The sequence below is a fragment of the Schistocerca serialis genome, chromosome 12 (genome assembly GCF_023864345.2).
Source record: "Schistocerca serialis cubense isolate TAMUIC-IGC-003099 chromosome 12, iqSchSeri2.2, whole genome shotgun sequence".
NCBI lineage: Eukaryota > Metazoa > Arthropoda > Insecta > Orthoptera > Acrididae > Schistocerca > Schistocerca serialis.
This window is the reverse complement of record NC_064649.1, coordinates 131,235,163-131,249,345: the sequence shown is the minus strand read 5'-3', so window position 1 is coordinate 131,249,345 and position 14,183 is coordinate 131,235,163. Positions and strand designations below refer to the sequence as shown.

Sequence of the window (14,183 nt, the reverse complement as noted above, 5' to 3'; positions counted from 1 at the left end):
AATTTCCCTCACAATATGTGGTTCAAAGCAAACACTTATTTACTACTGAAATAACAAGATGCTTACTCGAGATCTTAACTATCCTTTATGGGTTAGAGAGACAGAGAACATAACATATCACTTTCTCCAAAGTGATATGTTACCCCTCAACAGAGACATTGAAATAGTCATTGACCCCAAACCCCATATGCCGCTGGAATGGGAAGAAACCTAAATGTGTGGTACGGTCCTAGGTACTGCAATGTTATTTAGTCATGTGCATATCCAATGTCCAAATGACTTCATTCAACAAATGTCTGAACTCCTTCTCCAATCTTCAGATGGTTCCTTGTTTAAAACAATAACACTGGCCACCATACAATACATTTAATATGCTTTTGCTTACTTGTTCTTAAATAAGCAGCCAATGCCATCAATTCTGTTTAATCATCCATATATTACTTACCTAATGAAAAAGTACAGCACTGCTGCTTCCAGACTACCTGACAAAACTAGACCCCTTTTTTTATCTATCCAATTGATATTCTTGTATGTACACTCCAGGAATGTTAGCTTTCTTCTGCAGTGACACTCCAGAGACACCATTACTGCGTCCAAGCAGGTATTTCTTCTCGGCGTGCCCTTTTAAATCAGCGTGACCACCATTGAGTGCAGAAGACTCATGTTGTTCCCAAATACATTACTCGCTGTGTGCGTAAACATAGGAAGGGCAACAATATCTGGTAATTACAGATATGATATTTCCACTTTGAGTGTTATTCATCAGTAAGCGCTACATAGGGACATGCCTCTCACTATTAACAGCACACATCCGTACTGTATCCTGTGCCGTTGCACTCCAGAGTGGTGTGTAGGGTATGTATAAAAAAATTAACAGCATTGTTACGGTGACAGTCTTGGAACCCTGCAGCTGTACTTTCATAGCCAGTTCATTTACAACATAGAAGAAACTGTGGTCATTTCCGAGCTGCAAGGCCCAGTAATTTCTCATTTCTACAGTTGTTTAGCACAGGAATGTTCTTCCGTTGTGGGAACTTTTGTTCTCGAGGCAACTTTAAGACGATGATTTCTATAGCATTAACAGGTATTGTGTGGGTACAGATATCGGTACTACTACTACTACGTATAGAATCTTACCCTTACCTGTCTCTGCTGACCAAAGTCCACGGATGGCACGAGAATGCTACCTTTTCTTTTATGCATTATGTTTTTGTGTTTATAGACTTTGATTTGACAGTTTTTTGTAGTTGTAAATACACTGGCGGACCAAAAAAAGAGAAGCACCCTGCGGCGGGGCGTGGTCGGTCATCTGTATTCTCTCTTTCACTTATTAAAAGTCCATCTACCTCGATATGCTTCTTTCCGACTTCCCTTCACTCTGTAGCAGCAGATACGTGTTAGGCAGTGTAAAGCAGCATTGATGAAACCACTACCTAATATCTTCCACACAGAGGCCGGGTAACTCTAGTCGGAAGTCAGTTCCTGAAAGTTCATTTAAAAAAAACGGGCATTCGGAGGATTTAAAATTAGATTGAATCTACTTTTTATTCATATGGAAATACATGAAATGCCTATCAAGTCCGTATTTACTATGGTAATGCTCTATCTTTCAAAATTCACTGTCTGTGCAACATGGTTTCACTCAAAAAGCAGCCAGAATTTTTGCAAGTCCGAGCCGACTAATTTTCACGTTCTACCAGGTACTGACCCACAACTGTTCCTGAGTTAAACATTTGGTCATTTCAGTGGTGTTCTTCAAAAGAAACGCTCACCAACATATTCCGTACAGAGCACAAAACATGCCACGCGGAATTGCTCCTACGACCAGAAACTTCACAAGCTCATAGCTTTCAAACTATTTAATTTAGAAACACCAAACTTTTATTAAAATGTTCGTAACTACAGCTGCTTCAGTCATGAGGTATTTGAACCGCAATTAATTCACTATTTCTTCATTTTCCAGAGTATTTTTATGGAGCTATCTGACATGGTGTTATCGTAGGCCTGTTAGCAAGTGACTATCTCAGACTATTCTGCTCACTGCCCACTCCGCTATATTTGCACGGGAACAGCTTAATTCTGATTGGCTGTTGATCTAAACGACCAATCAGAATGTTCCTTCCAGGTCATTCTCATGGAAAAGCTATCCAATCAGTAATCTGATAGTAATTAATGACATTAAAACTTCAATTTCTAGTATGTTGTTTAGTCAAAATAAGTAAAGTACAAATTATTCTCCAAATTGATAAATAAACTTATTGTGCCTCTAACTTTGATTCTGGCTGCTTTTATACAAAAGCAAGCTCACACCAACATACATCATCTGAATCGTGGTTGCACCATAACTTTACCACGGTCTATTTCTACAAGGTTTTATTAAAAATGACATACTAAGTTTTGATGTATGTCCCACATTCACTCTCTCAGTCATTTTCATGCACTCACACAACAAATTATAATCAAATAATAATTTTGACCAATTTTTGAATTACCATACGTAATGCACAGTGAATAAAGTTTTAAAAAAGAAAAATCTAATTAATTGATTTTTATGCACTGGTAACTTTGTAATGGCTTCAAATGATAATGCAGATCAATCTGTATTTGTTCCTAACATGGTTTTAAAAAAAACAAGCATTGGTTTAAGGGCTGTTAGGTAATTTTCTTTATGTCCAGCACTTTCATAAATAAAAATTTGAAATTTGGACAGCAGGGCAGCATCATTCCATTAATAACAAAAGGCTGTATACCAAATTTGAACAAAATTGCATAATAAGTAATATCGATTATTTAGATTTGTAGAGGGTATGAATCTTCGTATTGACTGACTGTTGCGCTATGCAGTTCTCACGGCAAGCAGCATCAGCTGCGCTGTGAGCAAAGCGACAAAAAACGTAGACATCCTGCAGCCATCATACCAAATGACTGTGTGCCTTCTGCAACGAATGTCATCTTGTAATAATTTGCTATGTTACACGCCCCCTATGAATCTAAAATTACTTTTATATCTAAAAACAAAGATGATGAAACTTACCAAACGAAAGCGTTGGTATGTTGATAGACACACAAATAAACACAAACACACACACAAAATTCAAGCTTTCGCAACCCACGGTTGCTTCATCAGGAAAGAGGGAAGGAGAGGGAAAGACGAAAGGATGTGGGTTTTAAGGGAGAGGGTAAGGAGTCATTCAAATCCCGGGAGTGGAAAGACTTACCTTAGGGGGAAAAAAGGACAGGTATATATATATATATATATCACACACACACATATATATCCATCCGCACATATACAGACACAAGCAGACATTTACTTTTAAGTGTATTTAAGGTCCATATAATGGTAATGTTATTACTGAATTCTTTAACTGAATTGACAAATTTAACTATGTGATTTTTAACGAAAATTTTTCCTACTTACAGTTTTTTCAAATTAACGAAATATCAAAAATACATTACTTTTTTTTTACATCAAATAATGTTTTGACACGAAAGAAACCATTTAATGCTCTTTACAGTCACTGTGTTAGTGTTCATGGAACCTAATACATTGTTATACAAAAGATTCGCCTTGACCAGCATTATTTCACAAAATTTTCTAGCAGGATAACCCTTGCTTTAATCATTGCTGTGGATGAAATGTTTATTTTGTTATATTATTTTCACTTAGGGGAGTGTCTTTTTGACATATTAAAAAAAAAAACACTTTCTGTAGCAGCAGTGGGGTATAACATTTTTTCTTTTTCACATTTACACTTCGGTTGCTTTAGATGCACTTCACTGTGATACAGCATCCAGTCATCAGTCCTACACCTGGTTTCCTATAGTCTCGTATCAGGTTTTTCCAAATTTCATACCTGCAAAATACAGTACATCTAAGTCACCATTCTTAGTTTCTGCACCCTAACCTTACACGTATACACATATCATAGTTCTTTTTTTCCCTCAAATCTAAAGGAAAAACTTTGCAAGAAACCTTCCAGAATTTTAGTGTGTTCAAAATTTACTGCTTCTTTTCACAAAACCTTTTTCCAAGAAAACTCGATATTCATTGAAATTCAACATCTTTTCTCAAATAGTCTTATACAGTAGTAATTATTTCCAGTAAAGAATGAATTAACCATTATTCAAAAATAGCAACAGTCCCAAATTGGCACTATGACTTTGCTCTTTTCAAAAAATTATTTAATGCATTTTATAGTGAGAGAATTCTTAACCAAATAAAAAAAATTTTTTTCAAAAATTAGAAACATTTTCTTTAACTTTTCATTTTAGAAAAAATATTTACCTTATATTACTTATTAAATATCTCCTGATTTTTCATGAAACAAGCTATTATACACAAAGAATGCAAAATTACTGAAAATGTTGAAAATATTTATGCCAACTTAAGTGGCTCTCAAAGAAACATCAGATACATAATCTATTTACTTACTTCTACTAGACACATTCTATGTCTCTTATCACAAACATCTTCCAACATCATTTCTGCGTGTTCTGAAATTGGTTTAGAAAACACATATTAAGGAGTCACATTACCTTATTTTTTCCAGTATACCTTACTACATCACTTTCATTCCACATTCATTTGTGTTAATCTTCAGTAATCATATACCTCCAGAATTATCTTTCTTTTACCAGTTTTCTTATTTTTGGATGGCATTTACTGTCTGTGTACATTTATATACCTTATTTACTACGATAGGGAAGAAGGAGGGAAAATAGCAAAAAAGTTCCGAATGGTGAAGAGTTAGGTTGACAATATGAAACAAAAAGAAAAGGAAATAATATTGCCAACAACTGATCTTTGTAAAACTTCCTCTGCCCTTCTATATTCTTCCTCAGGTACCTCTAATACCGTTTCCCCTATTATAGTGCTAACTCCATAGTTTACTGTAAGCTCCTCATCTGCATTGCAGTGCTTACTCACACTAACATCCTGTTCTGAATCATTATTTTCTAGTAGCTGTTCCTCATTAACGTGGTTCCTGGAATTGCTTGTATGACCTTTCTTTTGCAAAAATCTACTATACTTCCCTGAAAAATACAATTTTTAACAATGTCCCTCTCCTCTGCAACATCTGTTTCTATGATACCACCCGCAAGATGTTCAGCTGGTGGCTGCCTTACAAAAGGTTTTGCTAGTGGGTTTAGCCTATGGTGCCGCAGCCTGAAAACGCTAGCAACATTACAGACTGCCATTAGTTTTCCGCCTCCCCATATGCGGTCATTGCCACTGATATTCCTTTCTGCTGGCAGTCTGCACCACTCTGCCCAGTCAGTGGACTGCTGCTGCCTATATTCAAGGTTTTGGTCCCTGTCATTATATTTACTTTCAGTAGGACCCCCTCTCCCTCGGTACCTGCCTCTGCAATTACTGGATCTTTGCACTCCTATTTTAGTTACATGTGCCTTGGTTCTGTCTTCAGTCTTAACAGGAGGTCTATAATTCCTCCTGGCATTCTCCTCCTCCTTTAAAATATTTTCTACCCTCTCAAGATAATGAATAAATTTATCAGTATCATCCCTAGGTGCTGATATTATTTTATTACGCCAGTACAGAGGCAACTTATTCTCTATCCCCATAATGATCTGTTCTGTCTCCACTTTAGAGCTCAAATATGACATAGTTGTGACCCATTTTTGCACAAACCTTTTAATAATATCTTTCCTCAGATCCTATTTTTTCACTTGACCAAAATTTGTTTAAAACTTGTATCTGCTTCCATTTGCCCCAATAATCCTCAAAAAATGCATGTTTAAAATCCTCTGTCTTGTCATACTTGTCTACTGCCCAGTTTCCCCATACTCTAGCTTCTCCCATCAAATTTGACATAATGAAACCAAGATTTTGCTTAGCATTCCATAATTTGGGTAAACATCCTCAAAATCACCCCAAAATTCTTTAGGATGTACATTTTTACTTGGATCAAATCGCAAAAACTGCCAATGTTTCACATATTCAATTTCTGAGGATTCTACCACACCATTAGATATTACATATCCGCTACTGTTAGTAACACTTCGTTCTACTCTTTTTAGTCTATCATCATGGTTACACAGTTGTTCATCTACACTTGTGCTAAACTGATTTATGTTAGTTTCCATGTTAGTAAATTTAGCAGCCACTTGCACACTAAATTTCCCACACACGTCCTTTCCTTCCTTGATTTGATTTTCCATTGTAGTGACTATCCTCACATTGTTTTTCCACGTTATTTACTTGTTCCTGCATTTCATTTAACTCTGCATATACTTGTTCTCTTAACTGTTAGCTTTCATGAGCAACTTGGTTAATCTGAGAGGTCAGTTCATTTTTTACTGTTACAACAGCATTATTACATTCTTGTTTTACTTTACTAATTTCACTTTTTACACTGTCCCTAAAAAAAATCATGTCATTTTTCCATGAATCTCTTAATTTCGAAATTTTGTTTTCCATTCTGGATTGCATTTCTACTGACATGTTAGTGAACCCTTGATTAACTTCAGAACTTAAAGAGTTCTTTATATCGGAACCCATTTCCTTCATTTTAGTGTTTATATCAGAACTCAACACGTTAACTTCAGTATGCAACCCATTCATTTTAGTGTTCATATCCCCCATATGTTTCAAAATATTTGCTAACATTTCTGAAACACTATCTTTCTGTCACAAGCAATTGACACAGGTTCCTGCTTTATCTCTGTAACCATAACAGGTGTAAATTTAACATTAACATTAGATTCTGCTTCACTTTTTCCTCCCAAATAGGAATAGGTGTGGAGTTTTCAACCTTTGATTCCCTTTAGAACCTTTGAACCCGAAACGGTGTAGACTTAACATCGATTTCCATTGTGTTCTGTTCATTGTTTGTCCCGTGATTAACACTCATTGAATCTGGCAAGCCACTATCATTTGGTTGTGATGCATCAAAACTAAATTCACCAGCCACGGCATCATCTGCATATATCACTTTCCTCAAATTTACCTCCCCTTTCTCATCTACTATAGCATGGTTATTATTTTCCGCCATGTTCTCAAGTTTCTTTGCGTGCCGCCCCCCCCCCCCCCCCCCCCCCACACACACACACACCATTGTCAACATGGCAAGATGTTTCAGCTGGTCTGTTCGCCAAGCTCTGCCCCCGCAGATGTAGTTTCTGGGCCCACACTCCGTCCACTACAGCCAACTGCCACAGACTCCTGGCTGTTGTTGCTCGTTGTCACGCAGTCTTCAGCTGTTGCCGACATCGTCAGCCGTCTTCTCCTCTGGTTGTTCTAGCAGCTAAATCTACCACTTCGCTATCGCTGTCCTTTCTGAATCATCTTTCCCTTGATCACAATGGCTCCCCTGTCTTTCTATTAAAGTTCATTTATGCCCATGTGGGTCTTTCTTGTATCGGGTTAACTAGACTACTGCTTTTAAAGTTTGCACTCACTTGAACTTCACATTTCCTGGACACTAAATGCACAAATTGCGGCGGGGCGGGGTTGGTTGTCTGCGTTCTCTCTTTCATTTGTCAAAAGTCCACCTACCTCGATATGCTTCTTTCCAACATCCCTTCATTCTGTAGTGGTAGATACATGCTAGGCAGTGTAAAGCAGTGTCGATGAAACCACTACCTAATACCTACCACACAGAGGCTGCTGAAAGTTCATTTTAAAAAATCAGGCATTTGGATGATGCAGTCTACTTACAGAAAGCATTTAAAATTAGATTGAATCTAATTTTTTTTCATATGGAAACACATGAAATGGCTATCAAGTCTGTATTTACTATGGTAATGCTCCATCATTCACTGTATAACATAGTTTCACTCGAAAAGCAGTCCGACCCGACTAATTTTCACGTTCTACCAGGTACCGACCCACAACTATTCACGAGTTAAACATTCGATCGTTTCAGTGGTCTTCTTTGAAAGAAGTGCTCGCCAAAGTATTCCGTACAGAGCACGAAACATGCCACGCAGAATTGTTACTACAACCAGAAAGTTCAAATTAACTCACTATTTCTTCATTTTCCAGAGTATTTTTATGGAGCTATCCGACATGGTGTTATCAGTAAGCCACTTAGCAAGTGACTATCTTGAACTATTCTACTCACTGCCCACTCCACTATATTCGCACGGGAACATCTTAATTCTGATTGGCTGTTGATCTAAATGACCAATCAGAATGTTCCTTCCAGATCATTATCACAGCAAAATTTGCCTTATCCAATCAATAACGTCAATAAAACTTCAATTTCTAGTATATTGTTTAATCAAAATAAGCGAAGTACAAATTATTTTCCAAATTGATAAATAAACTTATTGCGCCTCTAACTTTGATTCTGGCTCTTTATACAAAAGCAAGCTCACACCGACATACATGATCTGAATCTTGGTTGCACCATAACATTCTCACGGTCTATTTGTACAAGGTTTTATGAAAAATGACATACTAAGTTTTAATGTATCTCCCACATTCACTCTCTGTCATTCACATAGTCGCACAACAAATTGTAATCAAATAATAATTTTGACCAATTTTTGTATTGCCATATGTAATGCACAGTGACTAAAGTGTTAAAAAAGAAAATTCTAATTAACTGATTTTTATGCACTGGTAACTTTGTAATGGCTTCAGATGATAATGCAAATCAATTCATATTTGTTCCTAACATGGTTATAAAAAAACAAGCATTGGTTTTAGGACTTTTAGCTAATTTTCTTTATGTCCGGCACTTTAATAAATAAAAATCTGAAATTTGGACAGCATCATTCCATTAATAACAAAAGGCTGTATACCAAATTTGAACAAAATTGCATAATAAGTAATATCGATTATTTAGATTTGTAGAGGGTATGAATCTTTGTATTGACTGATTGTTATGCTATGCAGTTCTCACAGCAAGCAGCATCACTTGCGCTTTGAGCAAAGCGACAAAAAACATAGACATCCTGCAGCCACTGTACCAAATGGCTGCCGGCCTTCTGCAACGAATGTTACGTTATAATAACTTGCTACATTACCACCCAGAAAAAGATGAGGAGGAAACGAAATGAAACTTCTGGGGTTGATAGGGTAGGTGATGTTATTTCAGTGATTACGTTTACTGGAGTGTTTTTCTCATCTGTCTGTGTATTTTGGTTGATCAATGAATGCTACATAGTATATTTTCCGTGGTTGAATATGTCATGAATTTATTAGGTGGGTGCATAAGTTTGATGTGTATTTCAGTAAGTTTAATAGACACAACAGATACACATAACAGAGACTTTAGTGATCAATAAATATTCTCCTTTATTATTTACAACAGTCTGTCAATTCTGGGGTAACTTTTTGATTCCGCAGGTGTAGAAACTGTGTTGTTTTACGCCAAAGAACTTGTCAAGCCATGTTTAGAGTGCATTTTCATCTGGAAAAGAAGCTCCCCGAAGGTTGTTCGACAGAGAGCAGAAAAACTGAAAATATGAGGGTGCAAGACCTGGTGAATAAGGTGGGTGTGGAATGACCTCTCAACTCTGAATAGGAGAATATTGGGGGGGGGGGGGGGTGTTGTAATTGTGAACGAGCATCACTTTGCGCAGTTTTTCTGGTCGTTGTTATTGGTTTGCACCTGCAACACATCTCACTTGTTGACAGTAGATGTCAGCAGAGGTGGTTACATTGGGGAAGCAATCCGTCGTACACTGCATCATCACCTTTTCACCTGATACATAACATTATCTTTTTCGGATGCATGCAGGTCTTTGTACGTGGAGTTCTTGCTTTGTTTGGACTCAACCAGTCCATTCTTTTCATTATGTTAGCATAAAGACATAATTTCTCATCACCACTAATGATACAAGACAGGAATGGTCAGTGATATTCATGAGCCAATGAGCAAGCAGAGATGCACATATAGGCACCCACAGATTTTTTGTGATTTTAGCTTACAGCATCTGGAACACATACACTTGATTTTTGAACCTTCCTCATTGCATGCAAATGTCGCACAATTGTGGAATGATCACAGTTCATCACATTTGCCAGTCCTTGAATACACTGACATGTATTGTTGTGGATTAATGTTCTTAAACCATCTTCCTCAATTCCTGAAGGTCTTCCTGAATGTGGAGAATCACTAATATCAAAACGATCCTCCATAAAATGAGAAAACCTTATTCGTGCTGTGTTCTGTCCAGTGGCGTTATCCCCATATGAGCCGCAAATGTTTGTGGCTGCTTCCGTTGCTGTCACTCCTGTTTGAATTCAAACAGAAGAATATGTTGGGAATGTTCTGATTTCTCCACTTGGAACTCCCATTTTCTAGTGTCCACAGCCCCACGTACTATCTCTAAATGACAAATGTAAACTCTAATAAACAACAAATAAAAAATGGCATTTGACAAATGGAATACCAGCATGCAAAACAAAAACACTATGAACTTGTGCACCAATGTAATCATTATGATTAGGACTTGCTGATAAGAATCTGGATAGCCAAGCATGTGTTCTGCTTAGGGGACATCTTTTCCTTTGCAGTGTCTTCAATGCTAGAGGCTGAATGAAAACTGGGATCCTTTTCCGTTATACATATTGATGAAAGATATATCTTCTTTCAACACCATTCAGCAACAAGCCCAGAACTGTCCCTGATAGAACAGTGGGATCAGCTTGGACGTTAACTCCGTCTCAGTGCCAGCATCCAGGATATGAAGGACTAGTTACAACAATGTGGCACAGGTTGCCTCCGTAGAAGATATAACAGCTGTATGACATACTTCCCAACCACATCAGTGCGTGCATTCATACCATAAGGGGTGCAACATCTTATTGATAAGTGGGTTCATATTGTCGATTTTAATAGTGAAATGAAACACATAATTACACTGACAGATAACTGTCATCAAATATCATACAATCATTGCTCAACTGCCTCAATTATAAAGATTGTGTCTCACTTGACTCGACAACAAGAACACATTCTGAAAGATCAAAATGTCCAAAAACAAATGCCAAAATGATACTTTTAAAACTTTGGTTTTTGGTTTTATGATGAAGCTATTGTTAGTGTAAGCACCATTCTTCCATAACCACAATACACCTTCAAGCCGTGATATCTAAGAATGAGTGACCCATAGCAGGTGGAGGCACTAAATTTATCACACCTTCTCACGGATATGCTGTGCCCGTATTACCTGCACATAATAATAAACCATTTCTCTGACAATATACTGTCCATAACTGTTAATAAAAAAATATAAATATCACAATAATCTTTCATCATTGAGAAGGACAGACAGTGTAACCCATGATTTTGCTTACAATTATGTGTTACACCTCACTATTAAAATTTAGAAAGAAATTGGCACTATGAACCCACTTATCAATATGTAGAGTCTCGTACCAGAAGGAAGCGAGGGAGAGGATGTTGTTACGGGTAGCCGATATCGTCTTTCTACAACACAAATGCACACATGGATTAATACTGTTCTTTATTTACATGAATATTTACATAACTTGAATAGAGTCCACGTGTTGTGGTACAAGCTCATCAGTAACAGTAGTCTCGCAGACAGTATCGGTAATCTCGCTATTACAAACTTTAGTCTCACTCCTGGTAAAGTACAAGTCCCACAATAGTCACTAATCTGGTTGCTACGTACTATCATAGACGGTGATGAACTAAACTCGCTCTGCATGTAACAGATGGCAGGCAGACTTGTAGAGTGAGTCAGTGACTGAGGCCCTCCAGTCAGAGACGGCAGCCTAAATACCTGCTGTCGAGAGGACGTCGGTAGTGTGTTGCTCGCAGGTGTGTCTCTGGCCTCTCTCGAGAAACGTGCACTCGATCCGGCACCTACTAGTCGATCTTCGCATTTCACCTTTTCCAACTGGTGTGCCAGTGACAGCTTACACCGACACACAGTACGGTGTTGCATCCCTTACGGTGTGAATGCGTGCACTGATTCGGCCGGGAAGGGTGTTGTAACGCCGTCGTATCCTCTCCGGAGACGAGCTGACCCACAGCTGTCGTAACTGGTCTTCGATCTCCCAGATACATCCTGGGACTGGTCCCACACATGTGTTCTATCGGAGACAGATCTGGGCTTCTTGTCGACCACAGGAGTACCTCGACACCTCGCAGACAGTTTGAGAGCTGTGGGCATTGCCTTGTCGAAAAATGGCACCGTGAGAGGTAACTCGTGAGGATGCGGGAAGTCTGTGATATGCCATTCTGCCATCGTAGTTCCCTCAATCTGCACTATCCACAATCTGTAATCGTATCCGATGGGTCTCCACACTGTGATGCCAGGAGTAATTCTGCTGTGCCCCTCTAAAACATTCAAAGAACTATAGCGCACCCCAGATCGCTGCCATTGTCACTAACGGTGGTCATCGAGGGTAGTGCAGAACTGTGATTTGTCACTGAATGGAATGCACTGCCATTCGTCAGCAGTCCACAATTCCCAGTAACGGCACCACTTGAAATGCAATTGTTTGCATTGTGATGTTAACGGCAGCCTACGCGTGGTACGGTAAGTCTCTAGTCCGGCTACTGCCGGTCTCTGACCAATGTTGCAGGGAGTCTGTTATCTGTTCACAGGCAGTGAGTGCACCGAGTATTCCTATCACTGTGTTCTCACGCAGTTTAACTTCGGGCCACTGTCATAATCGGATGCCCCACAAATCTAGATATTGCACAATTCGACTGGTCAGCCAAATGGTGACCCGAAATGATGTCCCTTTCAGATTGTGTCAGGTTCTGATACCACACACATCAGTGCACAGCATCTTTGTGTCCTTTGCAGTTATCATTCGACATTTGACACTATTCACACCCCTTATGCAGCCTCGACTTGTCACAGAGAATGGCATCTTCAGTCATCTACATCGCCACCGACGGTATGTACGTGTGCAAAGTTACATTGACACCCGACATTGTCATGTGGGCGCTTTCCTCTATGTGTCAGTCAAGTTTCAAACTTGAGTGTAGTGATTGCAAAAACTCTAATTGAACATTTAATGGTGCAAAACAAATCATCTGATTCAATTTACAAGTTTTGAACAAAAATTATAAAAAAAAATTATAATCTGACAGATATCGTAGCTTTACAAAATAATGCACAAGACCAAATAAATGTTTTTGCAGTTGCAAAACTGAGGTAGATTGACAGGACCACACTGGTGTATGAAATATGTGACAGCTTGCCTTTCGGAAGGTATTAATGATCTGATCAAAACTGCTTGTCACAAAAACTGTACGAGGAACTCTCAAATTCTCCGAGTCACCGCAATTGTGTCGTGTAAACCGTTACTGAACTGGCCGATGCACCCTTACAAAATTATAGGGGATGTTCGAACACAAAAATATTGCAGCTATAAAAACTTAGTTAAGCCCACTGCGGACTGGAAGATTAATGCTGAATTTGTACTGTATTTGATGTTCTGCAGGTGGTCCGTGACTTGGGTCTCATGGTGCCGGACGTGTTGCACCTGGTGCTACCGTTGGTGGAACTGGCGCGCAGCAAGCACCGCGCGTCGGCCAGTTTCGGCAGCCAGCTACGCCGCGAAATGACGGGCCTCGTCCTGCTTGTCGTGGGCGGATTCATCGTTTGTGAGCAGCTGTAGTGTGGCTCTGGGTCGGGGTTTGCCTGACCCCACACTGCAGATTCTGATACTAAATTGTGTGCTGCATTTAGTTCTGGGTTTGCTACACTTCTTGCATCTTGGAGCAGATTTTGTGTATTTTGTTGAACTCCACACGTCTCCTCAGAAGCCTTTTGCTCCAGGTCTGGAAGGTGGAAGTATGTTTATTCGCTAAGGAAATTAGATCGTCACTTAATCCAGGCAGCTCTTCATTTCTCTTCTATAGATTGTCAACCGATGTTTCTCTCATTTTATTTAAGGAGCTTACATGCCCATTTAAAAAAATTAGCGAGCAAACTGTTGAGTTTATCTGGGATAATATTTCTTCTTCCAATATTTCGGCTGATAATCTTGTAGCAATCTTCGAGGTGAGTTGCTGACAGAACATATTTGGCACGGTACTGTGGAGTAAACAGTTTGCTTGTTAGTTATTTTGTTTTCTACTATTTTGTAGGTAGTTTTACCCTTTTATTTTCTTGACTAGTACAAGATTTTGTGCAATTACGTTTTTATGCACTTCCTTATGGAAGTATTACAAAATAATACCTGCTGATACCATCCTTCTGCTTTGACCCACAATGTC

General features: G+C 38.7%; 1 protein-coding gene across 1 annotated transcript in view; it reads left to right on the top strand.

Moving 5' to 3' along the window:
* The window catches only part of LOC126428323 (uncharacterized), a 47,812-nt gene extending 33,887 nt beyond the window's left edge, over positions 1–13,925 (top strand). Inside the window, exon 4 of the mRNA XM_050090262.1 lies at positions 13,406–13,925. Coding sequence (XP_049946219.1) covers positions 13,406–13,582 — 177 coding nt within the window. The 3' untranslated portion in view covers positions 13,583–13,925. The remainder of the gene's footprint in view (positions 1–13,405) is intronic.
* The last annotated feature ends 258 nt before the right edge of the window (positions 13,926–14,183 follow it).